This window comes from Carassius auratus, chromosome 17, assembly GCF_003368295.1.
Source record: "Carassius auratus strain Wakin chromosome 17, ASM336829v1, whole genome shotgun sequence".
Classification (NCBI taxonomy): Eukaryota; Metazoa; Chordata; class Actinopteri; order Cypriniformes; family Cyprinidae; genus Carassius; species Carassius auratus.
Window position 1 is genome coordinate 7,985,681 of NC_039259.1, and position 25,651 is coordinate 8,011,331.

General features: G+C 36.0%; 1 protein-coding gene and 1 long non-coding RNA gene across 3 annotated transcripts; both read left to right on the top strand.

The window, feature by feature from the left end:
• Positions 1–12,407: 12,407 nt before the first annotated feature.
• Positions 12,408–16,075, top strand: LOC113117122 (uncharacterized). The gene is made up of 3 exons (XR_003294129.1): positions 12,408–14,218; positions 14,298–14,430; positions 14,656–16,075. It is a non-coding gene; the product is annotated as an uncharacterized LOC113117122 (long non-coding RNA).
• A 611-nt stretch (positions 16,076–16,686) lies between these two features.
• Positions 16,687–25,634, top strand: LOC113117120 (uncharacterized). 2 transcript variants are annotated; one of them, XM_026285545.1, is made up of 15 exons: positions 16,687–17,031; positions 17,712–17,872; positions 17,956–18,169; positions 18,456–18,531; positions 18,779–19,053; positions 19,157–19,294; positions 23,118–23,197; positions 23,342–23,422; positions 23,500–23,705; positions 23,884–23,986; positions 24,070–24,232; positions 24,328–24,428; positions 24,554–24,710; positions 24,851–24,977; positions 25,114–25,634. In XM_026285545.1, the coding sequence occupies exons 1-15, from the start codon at positions 16,996–16,998 to the stop codon at positions 25,404–25,406; spliced, it is 2,211 nt and encodes a 736-aa protein (XP_026141330.1). In that variant the 5' UTR covers positions 16,687–16,995; the 3' UTR covers positions 25,407–25,634. The 2 variants fall into 2 exon arrangements, with proteins under 2 accessions (XP_026141330.1, XP_026141331.1); XM_026285546.1 differs by lacking the exon at positions 17,712–17,872 and having other exon boundaries at positions 16,693–17,031.
• Positions 25,635–25,651: the final 17 nt, after the last annotated feature.

Consider the following 25,651-nt stretch of genomic DNA (forward strand, 5'->3'; position numbering starts at 1 on the left):
ACAAGCACCTAACATCTAGGTGGTTCCCTTCTGAGGCGAACAACAGTGTGATGAGGTGTTTCAAACCCTCTTTTGAGTGCAGAAGAAACAATTTAGAGAGTGAATTGAATATGAGTTTAAGGTTGTTTCTTTTGTTCCTTGGTTAAATGTTATAATCATGATCAGAACGATTATTTTAACTTTAATTAATATTTACTGGTTACTAGGTAAGCATTTCTAGTGTAATGCAATCTAAGTTATTTAATATACATATGTTGTTATGTGCTCCTCACACTCTTGTAGTTTGTGTGGTTTGTTCTCCGGTCATTCGGCAGTCTCCTGAACATCTTCTACAGACAGTTGAAGAGAAAGAGGCAAAGATTTCTTGTCATCATGGTGACAGCAGCTATCTATACCTGTACTGGTATCAACAAAAATATGAAGGTGGTTCTTTGGAGCTTATTGGAATGCTGATAGGTGATTCTGGTACTCCAGAGGAAAAGTTCAAACCTCGATTTGTCCTCTCAGGACATGCTACAAAAGATGCACTCCTGACCATATCCAGCATATCTGCTGAGGACAGCGCAGTGTATTTCTGTGCAGCAAGTAAGCACAGCCGTTCACTTCATTATAATCGCTGACAAAAAACTGTTCACTTTGCACCTGTTTGATAAAAAAAAAAAAAAAAAAAAAAAAAAAAAAAAACGTTTTCCACAAGGCCACAAAGTTATTTAAATATTTATGCCAAAACTGGTAATAACTGTTTTTACAAATAGAGGGCAGGTGAGGTTTAAGTATGTTCCAGGTTCAAGAGCATGTTCTTGTCCAGTTCTATCTCTTCTCCTTTTTCTTTCCTGAAACTTTTCCACTGTCCTCTCAAATACTGGTAAGAATTCAAGAAGAAAATTACAAACTAATTCTGGTCATTTTTTTATCCTATTTAATTCCTGTTTGAAGATCCGCCATGATATTAGCCAAACGTCTTGCTTGCATAATTTACAAACATTACACATAGTTTACATTTCTATAATTCTTTTTTTTTAAAAACATAACTGGATTTACCTTTTTTTGTGAATTGGATTGACCTTTTTTTGATTTGAAATATATTTTAGATTTATCTTAAAACTGCACTAATGACTAATTCACATCAATTTGAGCAAGCTCCTAATTCAAAAAAAATAAATTCAGTTCTTAACTCATCCTGCCCTGTTTATATTACAGACACAACCGATACTATAAATTGTGCAACTTTAGGTTAGGTATTTCTATTCCTAAAATATCAAACATTGTTGTATACAGAAGATGAAAATAACTGTATTTATGAGAACTGAATGAGAATACAGAGCTGCATTGTGGCTAGAATATGAGGTTGGGATTTTTATTTATTTATTTTTGACCAATAAACTAACAAGCTTGGAACAGGGTGAAACTGATATTACACCTAGAACAGGGTGAAAGCTGAACTTTGCAGATACAGAAGGCAAAATAATTTCCACGTAAAGAAAATTAAACAAGATCTGCAATGAAGGAGAATCCAGAGCTGCATGTTGAGGTGTGCTTTTTTCATTTGGACCAGTACGCAACCACCTAAAATCTAAGTGGTTCCTTTCTGAGGAGAACAACAGTCTCAGCCTCAAGATATGTGAGAAGCTTTTTTGACTGAAGAAGCAATTTAGAGAGGCAACCATTGCACTGTGAATTTAATGTTATTTCCTATGTTGCTTGTTAGAATGTTATAATCATGATCTGCTTTCATGTTAATAGGTAAGAATTTCCAGTACATTGCAGTCTATATTATTTGATGTATATGTACTGTTATGCATTCCTCACCCTCTTGTAGTTTGTGTGGTTTGTTCTCCTGTCATTCAGCAGTCTCCCAAACATCTTCTACAGACAGTTTGAGGAGAGAGAGGCAAAGCTTTCTTGTCACCATGGTGACAGTAGCTACACATACCTGTACTGGTATCAACAGAAAAGCAATGGTGGTTCTTTGGAGTTTATTGGATTGTAGTCACCTTTATTTATATAGTGCTTTAAACAAAATACATTGCGTCAAAGCACTGAACAACATTCATTTGGAAAACAGTGTCTCAATAATGCAAAATGATAGTTAAAGGCAGTTCATCATTGAATTCAGTTATGTCATCTCTGTTCAGTTGAAATAGTGTCTGTTTTTATTTGCAATCAAGTCAACGATCTCGCTGTAGATGAAGTGTCCCCAACTAAGCAAGCCAGAGGCGACAGCGGCAAGGAACCGAAACTCCATCGGTGACAGAATGGAGAAAAAAACCTTGGGAGAAACCAGGCTCAGTTGGGGGGTCAGTTCTCCTCTGACCAGACGAAAACCAGTAGTTCAATTCTAGGCTGCAGCAAAGTCAGATTGTGCAGAAGAATCATCTGTTTCCTGTGGTCTTGTCCTGGTGGTCATCTGAGACAAGGTCTTTACAGGGGATCTGTATCTGGGGCTCTAGTTGTCCTGGTCTCCGCTGTCTTTCAGGTCAGTAGAGGTCCTTTCTAGGTGCTGATCCACCATCTGGTCTGGATACGTACTGGATCCGGGTGACTGCAGTGACCCTCTGATCTGGACACAGACTGGATCTCGTGGCCACGGTGACCTCGTAATAAGAGAGAAACAGACAAATATTAGCATAGATGCCATTCTTCTAATGATGTAGCAAGTACATCGGGTGTTATGTGAAGTGTTTCCGGTTCCGGTTTACCTAATTAGTGCAGCCTAAAAATCCTTTAACAGATTTGGATATTAAAAGCATATTAGCATGTTATGTGTATGCCAGGTTAAAGAGATGGGTCTTTAATCTAGATTTAAACTGCAAGAGTGTGTCTGCCTCCCGAACAATTTTAGGTAGGTTATTCCAGAGTTTAGGCGCCAAATAGGAAAAGGATCTGCCGCCCGCAGTTGATTTTGATATTCTAGGTATTATCAAATTGCCTGAGTTTTGAGAACGTAGCGGACGTAGAGGAGTATAATGTAAAAGGAGCTCATTCAAATACTGAGGTGCTAAACCATTCAGGGCTTTATAAGTAATAAGCAATATTTTAAAATCTATACGATGTTTGATAGGGAGCCAGTGCAGTGTGGACAGGACCAGGCTAATATGGTCATACTTCCTGGTTCTAGTAAGAACTCTTGCTGCTGCATTTTGGACTAGCTGTAGTTTGTTTACCAAGCGTGCAGAACAACCACCCAATAAAGCATTACAATAGTCTAACCTTGAATCATAAATGCATGGATTAACATTTCTGCATTTGACATTGAGAGCATTGGCCGTAATTTAGATATATTTTGGAGATGGAAAAATGCAGTTTTACAAATGCTAGAAACGTGGCTTTCTAAGGAAAGATTGCGATCAAATAGCACACCTAGGTTCCTAACTGATGACGAAGAATTGACAGAGCAACCATCAAGTCTTAGACAGTGTTCTAGGTTATTACAAGCAGAGTTTTTAGGCCCTATGATTAACACCTCTGTTTTTTCTGAATTTAACAGTAAGAAATTACTCGTCATCAAATTTTTTATTGGAATGCTAAGTTACAGCACAGCTTCTCCAGAGGAAAAATTAAAACCTTGATTTGCCATGCATTCCTGCTGATATCCAGTATATCTGCTGAGGACAGTGCAGTGTATTTCTGTGAAGCTTGTTTGCACAGCCATTCAATTTTCTATAAACTCTGTCAAATAACTGTTCACTTTGCACCTGTTTGATAATAAAAAAAGCCACAAGGTTTCTTGTATCTTCATGCCAAAACTGGTAATAAGTATATTTAAAGTAGAGGGCACAATTGAAAATGTGGTGATTTTACTGTGCATCATTTGTAAAAATGTGGGCGTTAAAGGAGCATCATCAAGGACTGCACTCACCCTGCTCTTCACCTGTTTGCCACACTGCAGACCGCTCACGGACAACCAGACTGAAGAACAGCTTCTATCTTCAAGCCATCAGACTGCTTAAAGGGTAAGTTCACCCAGATAGCAAATTTATGTAATTAATAACTTACCCTCATGTTGTAAGCTCTCAGTCCCTCCATTGAAGCTGTGTGTACGGTATACTGTCCATGTCCAGAAAGGTAAGAAAAACATCATCAAAGCAGTCCATGTGACATCAGAGGGTCAGTTAGAATTTTTTGAAGCATCAAAAATACATTTTGGTCCAAAAATAGCAAAAACTACAACTTTATTCAGCATTGTCTTCTCTTCCGGTCTGTTGTGAGAGAGTTCAAATCAAAGCAGCTGGATCTCCGGTTCGCGAACGAATCATTCAGTTCACCAAATCGAACTGAATCGTTTTAAACGGTTCGCATCTTTAATACGCATTAATCCACAAATGACTTAAGCTGTTAACTTTTTTTAATGTGGCTGACACTCCCTCTGAGTTCAAACAAACCAATATCCCGGAGTAATTCATGTACTCAAACAGTACACTGACTGAACTGCTGTGAAGAGAGAACTGAATGTCAGCCACATTAAAAAAGTTAACAGCTTAAGTCATTTGTGGATTAATGCGCATTAGAGATGCGAACAGTTTAAAACGATTCAGTTCGATTTGGTGAACTGAATGATTCGTTCGCGAACCGGAAATCCAGCTGCTTTGATTTGAACTCTCTCTCACAACAGACACGGAAGAGAAGAAAATGCTGAATAAAGTAGCTGTTTTGGCTATTTTTGGACCAAAATGTATTTTTGATGCTTCAAAAAATTGTAACTGATCCTCTGATGTCACATGGACTACTCTGATGATGTTTTTCTTACCTTTCTGGACATGGACAGTATACCGTACACACAGTTTCAATGGAGGGACTGAGAGCTCTCGGACTAAATCTAAAATATCTTAAACTGTGTTTCCAAGATAAATGGAGGTCTCACGGGTTTGAAACAACATGAGGGTAAGTTATTAATTAAAAAAAAATGCTATCTGGGTGAACTAACCCTTTAATAGCCAGTTATCCTTCATCTAAAACCAGAATACATGCTGCTCTTATGTTTAATTTTATTGTACTTGCACTGACACTTTTTTAATGTTCCTTCATGTACCTCTGTGATACTCTCCCCCAACAATAATATTAGTACCTCAGGATTCAGACGCATTGGAGGAGGAACCAAAACTATATTAAGTAGTGACTATCAGACACTGGGGAGTCATGGGCTCTTTTGACATAGACCAATAAACAACCACCTAAGTTTTTTTTTTTTTTTTTTTTTTTTGAGAATGTCTGAATGGTTGGGAATTAAACAACAATCATCCAATCGCAGATAAGAACAAGTCACAAGGTTGCTAAACAATTTACAGTCACCTTCAGAATCTGTAATCTCTCTTAAATGAGTCTGTCAGAATCAGACATTCATTTCAAGATGCAGCTTATCTTAATTTTCTTCTATGTGCTGTTCTGGTTCACAGGTAATTTTTGTACTCTTCTAAAAAAGGAATGTTTATACTGTTGTAGAAAAAAAAGATGATTTTTCTGTTTGATGGCATCAGTGTGTTTTTCCCTCTAAAGCAATTTCTCTTGGTTCATCCATTGATCAACCTCCTGACATGATAAAGCATCTGGGAGACACTGTGAACATCAGCTGCACTCACACTTACAGCAGCTTTTTCTATCTTTACTGGTACCAACAAACAACACAAGGAGAATCATTCAAACTTCTTGGGCACCTTTACACTACAACATTCAATCCTGAGAAGGACAATGAACGCTTTAAAATTGATGGGAGCTCACAGACCCATGGAACACTTCAGATCTCCAGAGTTACTTCAAAAGACAGCGCAGTATATTTCTGTGCTGTGAGCAACACAGCTTGACAAAACTCTGCTGTGTACAACAAAAACACCTGTCCTGTTCATAAAGTATCATAGTAGTTCATGGTAAAAGGATCATAGTAGAGCCAAATTTATCAGTATGGGTTTAAAGCAGCGAATCATCATATGTTTTTATTTAATTATTTACTTGGCGAAACCTCACAAGTGTTCTATTGCATATTATTAGACTTTAGTAATATTAGAAACAATGGTAACTCTTCTCTTTTGATGGACATTATCCAACATTTTAATAATTTCACACGGAATAATGTTTCCACTTTTGAACACATCTGGTAAATTGAAACAGACTTGATCACATGAGTAACCATGCTAATTGGAAGCAATGCCACCCTTGCTTTACTTGATAATAATTCAGTAGTTTTTGCTGTTTTTCTTTTTTTAGCTGTTTTTTTTAAGTTATGTGGGGACTACATTAAAATGGGTTAATTATAATTTAATTATGATAATGATAATTATGAAACTGTAGATTAATTTCAATATCTGGAATATTCAAAAATGCAAATACACTGTAATATCTTCTGGACACTTAAGTGCTTGTTTATTCCAATTAAACCAAAAGTAGTGTTTAAAAAGGCTTTTTTTTTTTTTTTTTTTTTTTTTTTTTAGATTTGAAGTACACTTCAAGTGCACATTTAATACAATTAAGTTATTTTTCACAAGGGTAATCATCAGCCATCTATGTTAACTTTTAACCAAAAAATTTAAAATATAATAACAAAAAAAAAAAATCTAATTTAGACAGCACAAATTATTTTTTTTTTGTAAGCATTACCATACTGTTTAACTGCACAATCTGTGGTAAGCATTTCTGTGGTATTGTATTGTATATGTGACAATAGGGGGAGGTATAATTCTAGTGAAAAAACCTACAGTAGAAATGCTGATAATGCATTCTCGTTGATAAGAGTCGCACTCTCTGTGCAACTTCATGAGAAAAGGATGTTTCGTGTTGCTTATGGACTAGCCATTTTTAGCATCTTATTTGCACGTAGGATATTCTTGATTCATTTTACACCATTTCATTCTCTTTTGAAAAAACATTAATTTCACTCTCTTTATTCTCTTTACATAGGTCTGTCAGATTGTGTTCATTTTGATCAGCCTTTGTCTATATTCAGAAAGCAAGACATAGAGGCAGAGATCTCTTGTAGACACGACGACAGTAACTTAGATGTCATGTTATGGTATCAACAACTCCATAACAGCAAATCACTGGCCCTCATCGGTTATAGCTATGACAAAGCTGACCCAGTCTATGAAACTGATTTCCAAAATTCAAGATTCAAGATGACCAGAGATAACACCGTGACCGGAGCTTTGACAATCTCTAACCTGAGAGTGTCAGATTCTGCTGTCTATTACTGTGCTGCTAAAAGGCACAGTGTTGTACTCTCAATTAGTTTCCTCAATAAAAACCTTACCATTAAAACAGGAAATACAGCAGGATCTGTGGTATTTGGTGTAAAGTGAGACTTACTTCCTAATCTGATAAAGAGCTTATAGCAGAGTTGAAATTCTGAACAAAAAGATGATGATTACTGGCGACTATAATTGAGTGAATCTCACAATGCATTTAAATGGATTTTTTTTTTTTTTTTTTTTTTAAATAAGTTAGAAATGGATTAGGAAGTACAGATAAACTGTAATAATATGATAAATTGAAAATTGATGGCATTTTTAAAATTATGTCAATTTATATCTATAATGATTTGCATTTACAGTATGCTGAATCTATTTAATATTGAAATTATTTTTTAAGTAATTTGTTACTTTAAATATTTATTTTATTGTATTTTAATAAACAATATTAGAATTTTATTATTAGACCCAATTATATTACAGTTATCCTAAGCATGATGTAAAAAAATGGGCGGGACTTAAGAATCTCTAGTTTTTCACGTAGCCTACTGTGTATTGAGGAGAGAGTAGGAGAACACTTCACAGAGGAAATTTTAAATGGCAATGTTTGTCCTTCTATGCATGTCACTGCTTTTTCTCAAAGGTATTCATTTGTAATATTATGACAAGATTTCAGTGGTATTCCTCTGATGTAGATTTTTATTGGATGACAACTATCTATCTTTGTATTTCCAGCAGATTTCAGTGACGGTGTCCTGATCACTCAATGGCCAAAGCATATATCCAGTCTTCCAGGCTCATCAGCTGAAATGCACTGTTACCAGAATGATACGGACTATGATTACAAATTCTGGTACAGACAAATAAAAGGAGAAGGACCCATGCTTATTGCAAGCATCATCGGGACTGCTGAATTGATTGAGAAGGGATTTGATACTGGCTTCAAAGTGTCAAGTACAGTGACAAAGAAATGGACCCTGAAAGTGGTTGTGAGTAAAGGGATGGATGCTGTGTATCTGTGTGCTGCTAGTTTACACAGTGAATAAATGACTGTAAACTATAAGACACGAAACTTGGCACCTTGCAATCACACCTGCCTAAACCACAAATGAACCTTTACAGACAAGACAGATCATAATGACGTTATACTCCTCCCTCCCCCAAAAAAAGCTCCACATGAGACCTTTTTGATAGTCAGTAGGGGGAGATGCACATTGTTTAGTTTAATGCTAAGAGGAGTCCTTTTACATCTTCAATAACAATATTTGTTTTGTAATCCTGCTATAGAACAATGTTTAGACCTGCAAATGGACTGTGCATATTTTTCTTCTTGTATATAAGTAAGATTTTGTACTGCCAATATGAATCTTTTTAAAAATAGTTTTTGCAATTGTTCTTCTTTGCTGAAATCAAATCTGTCAAAACATGCCTTTTTTTCCACAGGGAAGGTGACATGTGTGACCGTTCAACAGGACCACAAACACATATTAGCCGAAAAGAACAATACGGTGGAGATAAAGTGTAGTCATGATGATAGTAGCATGCTAAACATGTTATGGTATCAGCAGAAGGATACAGCCATGGTCTTGATCGTGTTAAGTTATGGTGCTACAGGTGTCCCCACGTTTGAAGATGGATTTAAAGGCCGGTTTAAATTGGAAAGAACAGAAACACTGAAGGGAGTTCTGAAAATCTCTGATCTCAGTTCATCAGACTCGGCTGTTTATTACTGTGCTGTCAGTATGCACAGTGCTGTAGTCTTTATTACCTGCCTGACTAAAAACCAAACCACCAGACAAACAGGAAATGCACAAAAAAAGGCATTCTACTGTTTGTGAGATTCAGCTGTGACAGTAATGAAAACGCTTGTTGAAGCAAAACTATCTGCCCAGACAGCGTTTTAAAGCAGAATGTATGCTGCACTGTAAAAAAAAAACACGGAAAAAAACGAGCAAATGCATGGCAGCACAGGGTGCCAAATGTTTGCCATTAATGAAAATAACGGTAAAACCCCATGAACTGAAGTAACATGCTTACACAGCAACAGGAAAAAAGAACATTGACCATACAGTACTATAAAATGTTTAAAACGTAATCTGAAATAACATATTTTGTCTGTATAATTGCAAATACATGCATAGACCATTAAATGTAATGGCATTATTTGACTGTAAGTTCACGTAACATGTTTAAACCCTTATTTAATAAAACATGTTTTAACTGTAAATGTAAAAACTTGGTGTAGCAGTTGTTTAACTAAACATGATTTGAATGTAGATATAAATGACATGTTGACAACATTACTTTATAAAGCATGTTTTGACTGTAACCTGAAATCATGTTTTGATCATTATTTAACAGTTTGACTGTAAATTGAAATAACATGTGTTGACCGTTATTTGAAAAAATGAACTGTGATGGACCATACTTTTGAAAGGGATGTACAGCATTTTGATTTTGATTATGGCTCACAGATAATTTTATATGTAGTTCATGAAATGTATGTTATATGTCACAAAAAGTAATTAGAGAAAATAATTTGTATTTTTCCCTCTTTATTTTCTTCTGTTACAGTAGTTTCCATTGTAAATAACAACAATATTAAAAACTTTAAACAGTGCCACAGTACCATCATCTGAACATCGCTTATATGCTTAAAATACAACATTGACAATTCAAATTAATTTCATCATTGCATCTTCCACAAACTACACTTCGAACAGAACAATGGTCTCCAATTCAATCTCCATGTTGATGCCTGTAAAAAATAAGAGAGAAAATGGTTATATATCATACATCACATATCTATATTCATTATGTCTGATCATGTTACTCTTTTTATATGTTCTTGAGTTTCGTACATAAAAAAAAAATATTGTTTTTTTACTTCAAAAATTTTTTTGTTCATTAAATATGTAATGCACTTACAAATTTTATGATGGTCCATGACACCTTACTTCTTCAGACAGTTTAGTGATGTGACCTCACCCACTGACAAGGCCAAGGGTGCACTGCAACAGAAGAAACAACGTAAATACAGTAACACTTGTTGATTACAATTTTATATTTAATATTACATGCCAGCATATTTACCCAGTATGATGACCTCACAATGTCACAGGAAATTTCCCCTTTTGCTTTCTATGGTAGACAATTTTTTTGTGTGCGTTTCTGCACTGTTTTGACCTTTTTTGTTAAGTCCCGCCTTACGCACGCCATTGGTCAAACTGCTTCTCAATCATTGGCCTCGGCCCAACGGCATCAGCCAAGAGACAAAGCAGCAGCCTGTTAACTGCAGGTGGCACATCATGGCTCCAAAACAGCGTACAAATACCTCAAGGAAAAAATCTCTGTTTTTGTTTTGGTCGGGAAACGTGCTCATTGACATGGCAAATAAGCTAAAACACGGAGGGGAGTTGGGTTGGCTGGAATATTTACAGGCGTCAGTTTGTTTTCAAAAATCGTAAGTGACTTTGTTAAGTAGCTTTGTGAGTAAACGTGACCGTTTAGGCAACATATTCTGCTGTATGCATGCAATATATTACAGAATGTCAACAAAACAATCATGGACCTCGATGTCGAGTGGTGAAGGGTAAGTGTTAAAAAAAATCTGTTGACGTTTCATCCAACGTAATTTAAAAGTTAATTGGCAACAGGTGAATACAATTACAATGGCTAATCACATACGTTTTGAAATCTTATTCTTAATGTTTGACGCAAGTTGCATTAAAAAGTATAAAGGTGTTTCAGAATTGTGTTGTTGTTTTAGAACGTTGCTTTCACAATCATTTAAGAACACTCATATGCATGGACAACGGATTTCATCTTATGAGGTGTGTTACCTTTAACCATATGGATGATGATGTATTTGTGCAAATTTTGTGATTGCTCTCTGAAGACAGTTAAGGGATATGTTAATCATCAAATCGTACACCGACATGAAGCAAATGCTCCGTTTCCATGTTGCTTCCCAGAATGCAAATTTAAATTCTCAAAATACAATGCTCTCAAAGCTCATGTTTATCGCCATCACAAAAGACCACATACTCATTTTGATGATTCGACGGGCACGTTTGTTTGCAACAATACAGACTGTCAACAACAATTTACAGACATGAACAATGTCCTTTCTCATCTCAGGTCACATTTAGCCAAGGGAGAGGTGGTGTGTTGTCCTTTTGAAAAATGTGACAAAAATTTCAGTTTAAGATCAAGTTTCACTGCCCATGTTTCACGAAAGCACAGGACTTCTACATTTGCACAAGTACGGATTATGGATACTTTATCTGAGCAACCTTCTTCAGCATTTTTTGATGTTACTGAGGAGGAGGTTGATGAAAGTGAATTCACTGACTCCCTGACGAAATGTAACGCAAAGTCATTGTACATGAAAAATCTCTGCCTGTTTTATATGCAGCTACAAGCAAAATACCTGGTGCCATCGTCAACCATTCAGATGATAGTGGAGCAATATCAGAAAGGAATTTCTCAGAGAAAAATTGCAAAGAGTTTGAAGTTATCATCATCTGCAGTGCATAATATCATTCAGAGAATCTGGAACAATCACTGTGCGTAAGGGTCAAGGCCAGAAAACCATCTTCGGGCCCTTAGATGGCACTGCATCACGTACAGGAATGCTTCTGTAATGGAAATCACAACATGGGCTCAGGAATACTTCCAGAAAACATTGTCTGTGAACACAATCCACCATGCCATTCGCCGTTGCCGGCTAAAACTCTATAGGTCAAAAAAGAAGCAATATCTAAACATGATTCAGAAGCGCAGGCATTTTCTCTGGGCCAAGGCTCATTTAAAATGACAATGCCAGACCACATACTGCATCAATTACAACATCATGGCTGCGTAGAAGGATCCGGGTACTGAAATGGCCAGCCTGCAGTCCAGATCTTTCACCCTTAGAAAACATTTGGCACATCGTAAAGAGGAAGATGCGACAAAGAAGACCTAAGACAGTTGAGCAACTAGAAGCTTGTATTATACAAGAATGGGACAACATTCCTATTCCTAAACTTGAGCAACTTGTCTCCTCAGTCCCCAGACGTTTGCAGACTGTTAAAAAAAGAAGAGGGGATGACACACAGTGGTAAACATGGCCTTGTCCCAACTTTTTTGGAATGTGTAGCTCTCATGAAATCTAAAATGAGCCAATATTTGGCATGACATTTCAAAATGTCTCACTTTCAACCTTTGATGTTATCTATATTCTATTGTAAATAAAATAGAAGTTTATGAGATTTGTAAATTATTCCATTCCTTTTTTACTCACAATTTCTACAGTGTCCCAACTTTTTTGGAATCGGGTTTGTATATGTGTAGGTGTATATGTATACAAATCTGCAGATTTATTGTACACTAGTCAACATTTGAAGAGTTTTGGGTATTGGTTTTAAGACAACTATTATGAAAGGTTTTGATCCTCTTAAAATTTTGACTAGTGTAGTTTGATGGTACAAATCAAACTGTGATGGCACGGGGCCTCAAAACATTGATTTTGGAAATTGCATACATTGTGATCCATACATGTGCCACTGTGGTGATTACCTGGTGCATGAATGGCCAAAACGTCTCCAGTTGAGTCCGCAGCTTATGCCAGCGGAGAGTGAAGACTGTTGTGCATTGTTCAGAGCAACTACAGGGCCACAGTGCAGCAAATCACCAGCAACATGTTACATGTGCCCATTTCATGCTAGTGATTTGTTGCACTGTGGTCCTGTGGTCCCTGTGAAAAATGCACAACCGTCTCCCCTCTGACAATAATGCACTGCGGACATAAAACAAGTCTGTGCACCACTTTAAATGCATACTATATATAGTGGCACATGAACAACCCACAAAGCCCCATGCCATCTCTGTTTGTCCGTTATTAAACTTCAATAAATCTGCAGCTTGGGAATAGGCAATTTTGCCAAAAAATTACAGCTGCATGAAAAGTGTTCATCCTGTAACCTGTGGACATTGGCTTATCTTCTAGGTGACAGTAGCTGTGAAACTTCGTTTTATGACCATGACTGGCATTATAGTTTTGATGTTCCATGACAAAAAATGCCAGCAAGTTTTATGGGAAAGTTGCAAAATGGCGGAAGGCCAAGTTGCTCTGAGAGAAGAAAGTCGGTCCGCATTGTTGCTTCTGAGATCCTGGAAGTCAGCAAATGTCCAGCAAAAAAAACATGTATCAGAAATAGCCCGACAAATGGTGATTGCATACCCAAAGTCTTTCAGAGATGAGATTAATTCCCAGGTTGTAGGAAGTGGATATGATTCTCTCCTCAAACAACTGGTGTGTAGAATTGACAATTTGAAAAGAGCAAAAGCTATTAGTATACCACTTTGTGGTACTCTAGAAGTATCAACAAAGAAACAAAAATTGTTATATGGTTGTATAAATTCTGATCCACAACTGCTAGTTGGAGAAACATCTGAATTGCAGCAGGAAAAGAAAGAGAAGTTGGTAGTAATGTTTCAAAATAATGAAAGTGATGTAAAGACAATCTATGACTTAATGACTTCTACATACACCCCTCAAAGAAACAGCATCCAATCTGGAAAGGAAACCAAAGATTTACTTGATGAGTGGCCATATCTTTTTCAGCCAGCAGGAATGAAAGCACACTTTAAAGAGCTCACTGGCATTGACATAAACAACAGCTTTGAAGAATCTGCTTCCAGTAAGTTCAGAAGAATATTGGACTACTTTCAATTTCAGTGCACAGAAAGATGTTGCTGCTAACCCATTTCAAAAATGACCAAGACCACTTTCTTGTGATGGTAGAAGACACCTCAGTTCCAAGTGATATATGCTCAGAACAGCTTCCAGCAACACCATGTATAGTAGTGTGTGGTGGGTATTATTTAGGAGAGAACCCACTGACAGCCAGTGTGTACATGGTAGCAGTAGACCAGATGATTGTAAATGACCATCTCTTGAGTTTTACAGAAGCCCTGTATCTGACGTTCTCTCTTTACTATATATTGAACATCAGTTACCCTGTAGAACTGGGAGCCACACTAGAATTCTTGCAAAGGTATTTCATAGACTGCATTCCTTTGGTTAAGAAGCATACAACAATTATTTAAGGATATTGTTTGTGTTGTGTTTTAAAGGTGCATCTTTAGGATAAATCCTCATAAAGGTACCAAGGTGGAAAAGAGAGAGAAAAAGAGAGCGTACTCTGTCAACCCCAGAGTATTGAGTCTGACATCAAAAATTGCTGCATTTGATTGGGGAGAGTAACAGGTATAGAAGCTCTGTTGTCTTGTATAGTAGTGGTAGACTTCATCTTCTGTGTTTATCATTCATCGATGATAAAGTGGACCAAAGGACAATCATTTTTAGAATTAACTCCAATAAATGTGATGTAATTGTCTGTGGCCAAAACTGAGAGTATTTGGTTAAGGCTTGTTGCTGTCTCTGCTCTTCTTTTGGTTTGGGTTTTAATTGTAACTGTTTGTGTCCCCACAGATGTGGTCTTTCAGAAGATTGACATTTCGCTGAAGAACAGGACAGACCGACTTTTTGTACTTCAGTTCAGCGCTTTGTTGCTTAAATCATTTTTATTACCTTGTGACGTGATTAGGATTTAGTTTATATTTATTTATTTGATTGGGACAGTGCATGTTAATGAACAAACATGGAATACATGCATGTAAACATGCTGGATTGTAGCCAAAGGCTAATTTCCATCCGTAGTCCCACGGCTAAAATCACACGGGTCACAAAACATTACATAATAAAATTTACATCTACAGTTAGTACATCGTTTATCAATAAATTAGCTAAAGCCCCGTATACAATATTCACCTAATACTTGAAAATTCATTCAACTTCAAAATTATCAGAATCCAGGCCCAGTGTTTTTGTTTCTTTTAAACTGAACACATTTGTGTTCTGAAACATGCTTTATCCATTTTCTCCATGTGACATGTTCAGGATTATCAGAATTAATGTCGATTTATTTTTTTTTTAATTGAACAAATTTGTTTTCTAAAACATGACTTTTGCTGGGAAGTGTTTTTCCATTGTTTGATCTTGAAGGTTTGCTATATAATAAAAAGCTGAAGTTGTTTACAGCAATACTCTGGCTACCATAATTTATTGTATAACATTTTACAAAAATTTGTGTTTCAAGAGTATTTTTAATTAGTTTTTAGCATTACTTCTGTCACACAGTATACAAAGATGTCCCTCTACATTTGGTTTAAATAAATAAATTCACTAGAAAAAGATTATGGCATGAAAACATGTAAGCCCAGATTTGCTAACTATTTGTGGCAGTGCACACTTTCTGAATGTGTCAGGGTTTTCAGAAGACATGATAGAAAGGCATATACAGTGATTATTGCATCTTTATTGGATATGCATTTGTAGGAAATTTCCTTTATGAAAGCGTCCCTTAACCCTTTTTGTGCCTGACCTGCCAGTAATGGTTGCTAATTGCACTTATTTTTTATTTGGTCATTATGGAAGGGAGCTGCTGCAATTCTGTTCTTGCACATTGATAGTTTACTCGTAGAAAACATTCAAATTCATCCTGAAGTTAGTTGTATTTTCTCTGCCAAAAACAATATTAGCACATTTTAAGTTAAGATGCTTGCTATTTACCTTTAATGTGATAAAACTGAAAATCTGTCTTGTACTCTCGGGTTGTATAACTTTCTTTGTGGTTAGCAGAACAAATTATTTTATTTTGACTAATGTACACCGAGGAAGTTTAAGAACCACTGGCTTATAGATTTGGCTTTTTTGTGATTAAAACAAAGCCATTTATTTGCAATGAAAATTTAGAAAATGTTTGAAAAGTGGAAATAAAGTGCTTTATTAAGAGAAGAGTGTTTATTAAAAATAAAGTATTTATTGGGTAGGCTTAGGGGTCGGTGTATAAGGGCTTTTATTCTCACAACAATGTAGCATCCATTTAACAATTTTAATAAATATAATCATTTGCACTCTGATAATTATTGGATCCTGTTAATCTACAAAAATAGTAAGGTGCAACTATCTGCCGATATAGATAGCATCTAATTAGTATTTACACTTACTGCAAATTTGATAATTCTATTTATTAAATGAAAATTATTTACACCTAATGTAAATAGCATTACGTAAAAATTAATTGGGTTGTAGCTCGTTGTCTAGGTGACTGTGATTTTAAATAGGTGTCATTTGTGTTTTAACGTTTAGCTCAAGAATAGGGAAGTTCGAATAGCCTATGTGAATATTACCAACTTCACTAAACTCCTTCTTGAGTTAAGAACTGACCACATTTCTTTATATTTGAGTCCAAGTTCAAACACTATGAAACGCTCCATTAACGTATACGGAGCTCTATCGAGTCAAAATAGGGCCATATATATCTGCAAAACAAAACAATGTTTTGCAAACAAAAAATATGTTTTGCAAAAAATATATATGTTTTGCAAAAAAAAAAAATATGTTTTGCAAATAAAAATAGAGTATTGAGAAAAAAAAATGCTTTTTTGCAAGTAAAAAAAAATAACTGCAAAAGAAAGGTCTACCACTGAGAGAAAACATAAAGTTTAGCAAAGTAAAACTTCAGCCGCATTAACTTTGCAACACATTTCCCTTTGCGCTGCTCCTTTAAATCCGCGTTTCAGTCATCCGTGCCTTTGCAGTGCAAGCTTTCCTTTGCGCTTCATTTTTTCTTTGCGCCTCGCTTTGTGTCCCTGATTTGACGTGGGGGAGGGGTCAAGAGGTTGAGGTGTGTACAAGGGACGAAGGCGCGTCCTTCTCGTTACGTCATCAGCGCGAGCCCCAGAGCCCTGACCGAGTGGATCGATCGAAATGGCGGAGCAGAGACATGCGGGTGATGGATCACAGGTATGTATTATTGATCGCTTTCTTCAAGTTCACTAGATAGACCGATAACTATATGTAACTATCTGTATCAACGCATTTGCTCAAGTTAAGTAAGTTAGAGATCAATTAATGCGGTTAGTGTCAATTAGCTAATCGCCGAGTGTGTCGGCGGCTGTACATTTCTCTCAATATGCACACCTTTCACGTTGTTTTATAATTAATGATTTATAATAATCATTCTCCACGCCCTAGTTGTATTATGGACTATAAACGATGCCAAAGGTGTCTCTCAAAATATACTCTAAATAAAACCAATAATACAAAACAAATGTGCAAAAATAATTTGAAATAAACCTCTTTCTGATTCCGAACAAGTTTATTTATATACAGTAGGTCACATCCCAATAGACTATGTTTAAAAGCTGTGATGTTTATGATACATTGTTAATGCACTTATTCTAGATCAGTTGTGTGAAACTCAATTCCTGGAGGGCCACAGCTCTGCACAGTTTAGCCCAAACCAGCTCCAACCCACACCTGTTTGGAGGTTTCTAGTAATCCTGAAGATCTTGATTAGCTGAATCAGATATGTTTGATTAGGGTTTGAGCTAAACTGTGCAGAGCTGTGGCCCTCCGGGAACTGAGTTTCACACAACTGATCCAGATAATCCTATGTGATGTTGTCATGACATATTTAACAGAGAGAATATTCAGATGTCTGTACAGCTGCACAGAATTTAATAGGTCTTCTGACCCAAAGCCTTGGTCAGATTCAGTCAGCTCAGGGTCAGCAGCAGCAGCCACAACAACGACAGCAGCCTCCTGCTATTTCTCAGCCTCGAATAGAGCAGGATATGGCCAGGTTGCCGCATCCACATCTAATTATCTTAACAAATCTCTTTTGAATGTTTAATATTATAATTAACATTGTTTTATTATTTGTAGATCTTTTCCTGGGATGTTTAAAAAAGCAAAGAAGAAAACTCCAAATCAACAAATACATGTGAAAGCCACACCTTGGAAACCATTTGCTGTTTCCATATATTTAATGAGCAGCAACACTGACACCTCACCCACACCTTCTGAAGAGCTTGAACTACTCCAGGCCGGACTAGGAAAACGGGTGATTACAATTTCATCCAATGTGAACCATTCGGATGTAAGTTCATTTTATAGTACAATCTAATTTGTTAGTTTGTGCCACCTGATTTTAGAGCAGGATTATTTCTATATCAACCTGCGAATAATTGCTACTTCAAAGTAATATTCCACTTTCAAAGCATGCTGAGATGAATGAACATAATTTGCTTAAATATAGTAAAATGTGAATAAGTATGAATAAAAATTACAAACAAATGCACGTAAAATTTTCAATGTGATAAAGATTTAGTTTTTACTGTGTATGGTTGTTTGAGAACCCTTGTTCTGTTTCATGTTTATTTGAGTTATGCAAGCTCCTTGAAGCTGAATTTCCAAAGATGAAGTCCCTTACTGGAGGGTGGTTACTTTATAAGGCACCAGGTATGCTGTACTGTCAACCAGAACAGACACAAACATGAATATCTGAGTAGAGTTATTAATTGAACGTTTCTCCTGGCATTCTAACCTTAAATCCCATGCTACATCCTTTTTTAATAGTAGTACACAGGGAAGTGTTAATAGAATATGGGAAGCACTGTTTTTTTTTCTTTTTAGCTACAGTATAATCCCAATTATATAGTAAAGACCTTTTATTTTTGAATTTGTTAATGTGTTTTTAAATTGTCAGGTGGGAATGGAAGAAGAAAGCTTACTGTTGTTCCTCCAGACTCAGAGGGTTATACAGGCAGCCTTCTCAAAATGGCTACCACTGCTGGAAAAACAGCACTGTATATGGTCCCTCTTCAAGATGAGTTATGTCTTGATCCACTGCCATTCTCAGCAGAAGAGTTTGCGAAGATGCCAAAGGTTGAGTGTCGTACTTGTAAAACCACAATGCCACTACCAGTTTTGTACTTGCATGTTAAATCTTGTGGTGGCTGCACACAGTCCGCTAATGATGAGGTATGTTGTTTACACGATTACATTTTTTTAGTAGAATTTATTATAACATTTTTCAGTTAAGTTTTCTTTTAGTTAGAATATATATCTCATTTTGTAATTTCAGACTACTGAAGATGATGATGAGGATGTAAAAGTAGTTGGTGAGATTACCAGAGCAGTTACCCCTACAGCCCCAGCTTCTATACACACACCCACCACTTCAATACAAACTTGTTCTCCTACACCCACCACAAGTTTTGAGGTGAGCTAAATGAAAATACTGTGTTTTTAATATATTCAAAATACATTTGCTTTTAATTTGCTTATAAGTGCATAAGGACTGTTGCAGTTAGTAAAATTAACTAGAATTAAAAGTTAGTGAACTAACTTTGATGTTGGCTTGGCCATCTTGGCCATGGGGCAAAAGAGCCATAGTACTTGTGTGCCCAACATTCTTGAGTTGCCCCGCAGCAAAAAATAAAACATAATAATACCATAAAAAATACACCTTATTTCAGTCTTTTTCCATGGTCCCTTGCTGTTTTCTTTTTTAATAAAAAGCCTAGGCTATGATAACAGCTACGACAGGGTTGTCTAGCTGAATGCGAAATAAGTCATGCAAAAACCATAATCTCCTAATACCATTCAATTTGATCTTATTTTAATAGTACTGACAACATATTTTAAGTTATCACACTACTGAAAAATTAAAGAAGGGACACTATATATAGTATACTTCGGTGAGTCAAGAGCTAAACAAAAAGTTCTGTTTCATTACAAAATACTGTAACTTTTATAAACGTTATACTATCACCACAAAATTTTAATTAATATTTAAAATAAATATTTCATAAAACTGAAACTTAAATATATTATTTTTATAGGCTATACAAAACAGAAAAGAAAAAAGACTAAATAATAAGGCTGAATAAGCTGATCTATAGCATGTTAAATGGTGGTTGCCTGTCTATGAATGGTACACCCCTCTAAGCACACAGAAGTGGTTTGACCCAAGTCCTCAGCAGCCAATTACACTGACCTGTTCAAACTGATTTTTAAGGCATACTTCACTTGTATTTCACGTGTATTTAACTTGTATTTAAAACGTGAAATACACGTTAAATACACGCTGATTTTTCATGAGTAAACAACGCGTATTTAACGCTTTAAATACGTGTTGTCTACGCGTGAAATACACGTATTTAACGTGTATTTGACCCTCTTGGCCTTCCATACACATTAGAAGGGAGACGTGAAAAAAGGACATCGCGTACTTTATCACAGAAAATTTGTTCGGCAGCACTTGTTTAGTTTAAAAGTAGACATGTCAAGCTTTCTATAGATATATCTCTCATGTCTCTTCGTTGAGTATTCATGGAGTTACAGTTCATTTTAATGACGTGTTTGTAAATGAAGATCAGCGCAGACAAGGTTGAAGACAGCACATCTTGTTTGTTATCTTTATTTTATAAGTGCACAAAGTTTTGTTGTTATTATGTTTGTATCCAAAAAAAGTAGACCCTTTACAGATTCGATTGATGTATTGCTCTTATCTGTACGATTAAAACTGAAAATGTAATTTAAGTAATTGTCAGGGTTATCAGCAGAAAATGACTCAAAACGCGTATATGCGTTAATCGACTCCAGAGTTAAAAGGCTGTCGTGACTTTTTTCCTTCCAGTATTCATAAGCTGTATCACGCTGTCAAATTATATGTCATTAAATATTGCATTTTGCACACATACACGGCTCAAAAACCCCTGGATTTTTCTCTTAGTGTGTTCTAATTGGTGGATTGTGTGCATTCGCAGGAATATTTATTTTAAGAAGCTCTTAAAAATATATATATAAATGACTTTACCATGTTGTGACGATGGATAACAATTGATGTGAGGTTCAGCCTGACAGATAAAATCTCACAATCACATATAAACACTCATTTTCATGTGTATAATATATTCTTCTAATTGTTTTCTGCCGTTTCGCTGCAGGGTTTTAATGTGACAGGCTGTAAATTCTCTTCAAGTGTTCAGAGAAATACATGGCGAGCTCGCGGGCAGTCGCGCTGCCGCGAATATATCATGTAATTACTTTAAACATTTCAGAAACATCTGATTTTAGCTCTTGGTGTGTTCTAACGTGTGGATTGCGTGCAATCGCCGTTTTAAAAGGTCTTAAATAAGAATGAATTCGCTCGTTGTGAGCTCCGTGGAGACAGCAGCAGTGATTCTTCTCTCATCTTTCTGACTGCTCTCTGCCCAATGCGTTAATCGACTCCAGAGTTAAAAGGCTGTCGTGACTTTTTTCCTTCCAGTATTCATAAGCTGTATCACGCTGTCAAATTATATGTCATTTTTCACACATAAACATATCAAAAACACCTGAATTCTGCTCTTGTTGTGTTCTAATGGGTGGATTAGTGCTGTGATATTATTTTTGGAATCTCTTAAAAAATGCTGATGAAGTGCTCATTTCTCTCTCGTCTTTCTCTCTGTTCTTTGGTCAGAGACATAATTTATTAATGAGATATCTGACCCGGTAATAATAACATACGTTGATTTAGCTTGTCAGTGTGAATGAAATGTTTAGCCTTTTTATTTGTCTGATCTCGCCCCAAACGCGGCTGTCATGTGACTTTTTTTCCCTTCGCGATGTCAAATATTGCATTTTGCACACATACACGGCTCAAAAACCCCTGGATTTTTCTCTAAGTGTGTTCTAATGGGTGGATTGTGTGCATTCGCAGGAATATTTATTTTAAGAAGCTCTTAAAAAATATATATAAATGACTTTACCATGTTGTGACGATGGATAGCAATTGATGTGAGGTTCAGCCTGACAGATAAAATCTCACAAGCACATATAAACACTCATTTTCATGTTTATAATATATTCTTCTAATTGTTTTGTGCCGTTTCGCTGCAGTGTTTTAATGTGACAGGCTGTAATTCTCTTCAAGTGTTCAGAGAAATACATGGCGAGCTCGCGGGCAGTCGCGCTGCCGCGAATATATCATGTAATTACTTTAAACAGTTCAGAAACATCTGAATTTAGCTCTTGGTGTGTTCTAACGTGTGGATTGCGTGCAATCGCCGTTTTAAAAGGTCTTAAATAAGAATGAATTCGCTCGTTGTGAGCTCCGTGGAGACAGCCTGAGATGAGCAGCCGTGATTCTTCTCTCATCTTTCTGACTGCTCTCTGCCCAGAAATAAATTATTAATGAGCCCTAACCCCTGTAATAATCAGATATGTTGGTTTAGCTTGTCAGTTTGAGGGAAATTGTATTATTTACTTATTATTTAGTATTTTTAACCGGTTTAAAAGTGAAACGAAACCTGACTCCTCCCTTTAATCTCGGGTATTGCAACTAGGGGCGCAATTTTTCTCAGATAATGTAAGTCTATGGGTAATGTTTTTGACATTTAAAAATTAATAAAAAAAAAACTTTAAGTCTGATCCGTCTGAAAAGATATAGCAACCAGCACCGCTCTATCCCGCAGGTGTCTGCCGAGTTTGGGGCTTGTGGCTTTAAAGCCCTAGGAGGAGTAGCGTTCAGAATTTCTGTCAGAAAAATAATAATAAGAAAAAAAAGAAGAAGATGAAGAAGAAGTTTAAATAGCATAACAGTATGTTGGCTTGTTGCCAAGCCAACATAATTAGATGCCATGTTAAGATTTTATTACTAATGGTAATGTTAATTTCTTTGTAGTGCCTTATTGTCAAGTACTTTTGATTAATTGATTGTAATTATACTGTCTCTCATTGGTACATAAAGACCTTTTTTTTTGCAAGAGGTAAATAACACTGGCTGAGAAGAATGCCCTATTTTTATAGTTTTAAAACACTACACACGTTAGAAGTCCATACAATTTACTGAACATTTAGAACTGAATAAGAATGTTTTTTGTAAAGTTAAAAAAACTGAAACAGCCAGTGCTTGTTTAGATCTTGCAAAATACTTGGTGACCAAAGTATTTAAAGTGACCAATTAAACAAAATACTTGATTGGAGTTTGGAAATAACCAATTGTTTTAATTGGGATTTTATTGTATAATACTTAATCAGTTGTCCTTTTGCCATTGTAGGATGAGGGACAGTGTCCCATTTGTTTAGACACATTTTCACAGACAGAGTTGCCCATGCATGCAAGTGTATGTGGAGATAGGTAATTTTTAATGATTTGAAAAGTTATTTCATTTACAGACATTTAATAAGGTTATGTATTAAAAACATGTTTTAAGTATTATAACATTTACAACATGTTATAACACTTATAAGAAGTCAATCTAACCATTGGGTATATACTCAGTACATTACAGACACTGGATTATGAGAGCAGTCCTCCGTGTGGCACACCTGTACAGCAAAACCAAGGCCCAGACATGAAATGGTACAGTCTATTTATTGCATTTGAACAACCCTGAGACATCAGAATTCTTTACTAATCTTTTTTTCCTGTTTTTATAGTCCAGATGATGTATTGCGTTTGTTGGCAAGTAGGGTAGATGACAGCAAGGATTTCAAGATCTGTGTTTCTCGAACTGACTTCTATCAAAGAGCTATGGTGCAGTGGCAAAGACAAAAGAGAGGAACCCCGGGCAATACTTTGCGTGTAACATTTTTGGGGGAAGCAGGTGTTGACACAGGTGCCATTCGTAAGGAATTTCTTTCAGGCAAGTCAGGTTCACAATCGCCTTATTAGGTTTTTATATTCATCGTAACAATTTAAAGTTTAGAAAAACAATAAACAGTTACCACGAGTCATTATGAGATTTGGTATGTTTTAATGTGCTTATAATTGTACAATGTAGTAAATTACATTCTTTTTTTAACATGTACATTTGTTTGTAGATTTGATTGGTGAGATTGAGAAACACCTCTTTGAGCACAGAGGACACCAGAGAGGGAAGAGCCCCATCTACTCCCTAAGTAATATGGAGAAGGGATTTTTTAGGTTAGTAATATTGTACATTGTAGTAACATGTCAGTTGTCATTTTTGCATACAACTAAATATTACTTTGTATTCTTTCTTTCAGGACTGCTGGAGAAGTGTTTTCTGTTAGTCTCGCTCAGGGTGGGCCTGCCCCCCGTTTCTTGAGGCCGTGGTGCTTTGATTATCTCTCATCTGGAGACTTGGATGAATCAACTCTAACTATAGATGATGTGGATGATGCTGAACTTTATCATTTGATTAAAAAGGTAGTAATTTTTTTCCAAATAAAATCTGATTTCATAAAACCTTTATTTCTACGCAAGCACCATTTGCCACAGTTTACGTTTTTATGTGTTTTCAGGTGGAGGAAGAAGAAACCGATCTCTCTGCATGGAATGATCAAATAATTAACTGTGGTTTTACTGGGGCCGTTAAACCTGAGAACAAAGAGGCCATAATAAGGTCAGAAAAAGTCATATAACTTCTTTACATTTGAAACCTTGCAAACGGTTTTAATTTTGCTGCCTTATACTGATTAGCCACAACACTGTCTATATTATGCAAGAATTTTCTGGTTCTTTTTCCAGATCAATTGTGCTTCATGCAACTCTACGTTTGGTCCCTTTGTTGAAGCAAATCCGAAAAGGTCTTGAAGTCTACAATTTTGTAGACATTCTGGAAAACCATTCAGGACTTTGCCACCAGTTCTTTGTCCCTGATGTGGTGGATGATGATGATGATAAGGTATCAATAACTGGAAAAGAAAATATGCCTATATATTGTATTACATAAATGTTATTATAGTAATAAAGTAGCTTTGGATAAAAGCCAAATGCATATATGTGTAAATGTACCTGAAAATGGATGGGGTTTTTTTTTCACAGGCTGATGCAGACTTCATCATGCAGAACATTCTTCCGAAAATGTCGGAGAAGGGATCAGTACGAGAGACTTATGAAACGGCTATAATCAACTTTCTGCAAGACTTTCTCCAAGAAATTGAAAGCTGTGGTATGTATGAACTGACAGAGTTGATTTAGTATACATAGTTTAAAAAAACTGCAGATTACACAAATTAATGTCAAAATGTAATTGATTGAATTCAGACAATACCAACCCTAGAGATAACAAGTTGTTTTGCTTGTAGAGGATAACCCTGACGGAGACATCCTGCCCTTAACTGTCCCCGGTGTTATGCAATGGCTCACTGGCCAGGGACACAAACCTCTTCTAATGTCAGAACTTAAAGAATTCAAAATTTCTCTTCATTTTGACCATGAGTGTATGCAGAGGATGCCAGAACATAAAATATGCTTCCCAGTTGTAAGTGCCTGTGCCAGAAAAATTACATTTCCCACAGTACACATGGGTGACTACAGTTCTTTTAAGTCAGTCATGTTGCAAGCCATTCAATTTGACAACGGTTTTAACAGAATTTAAAATGTTACTAAATGTATGGAATTGTACATGTTCGGGAAACAAAAACTTTTATACATTGGCAAATGTTCTTTATGGTTTTGAAATTTACTGTGTATCTGTAGAGAACACAACGTGTTACATATTGTAAAATTTGATATCTTAATGCATGTGTTTAGAGAACACGTTGTTATAAGAGCCTTTTTCTTAAATATAGCAAATACAGAAAATAAAACAAGCATGCAATGTCAACTTAAGTTTGTTTTTTA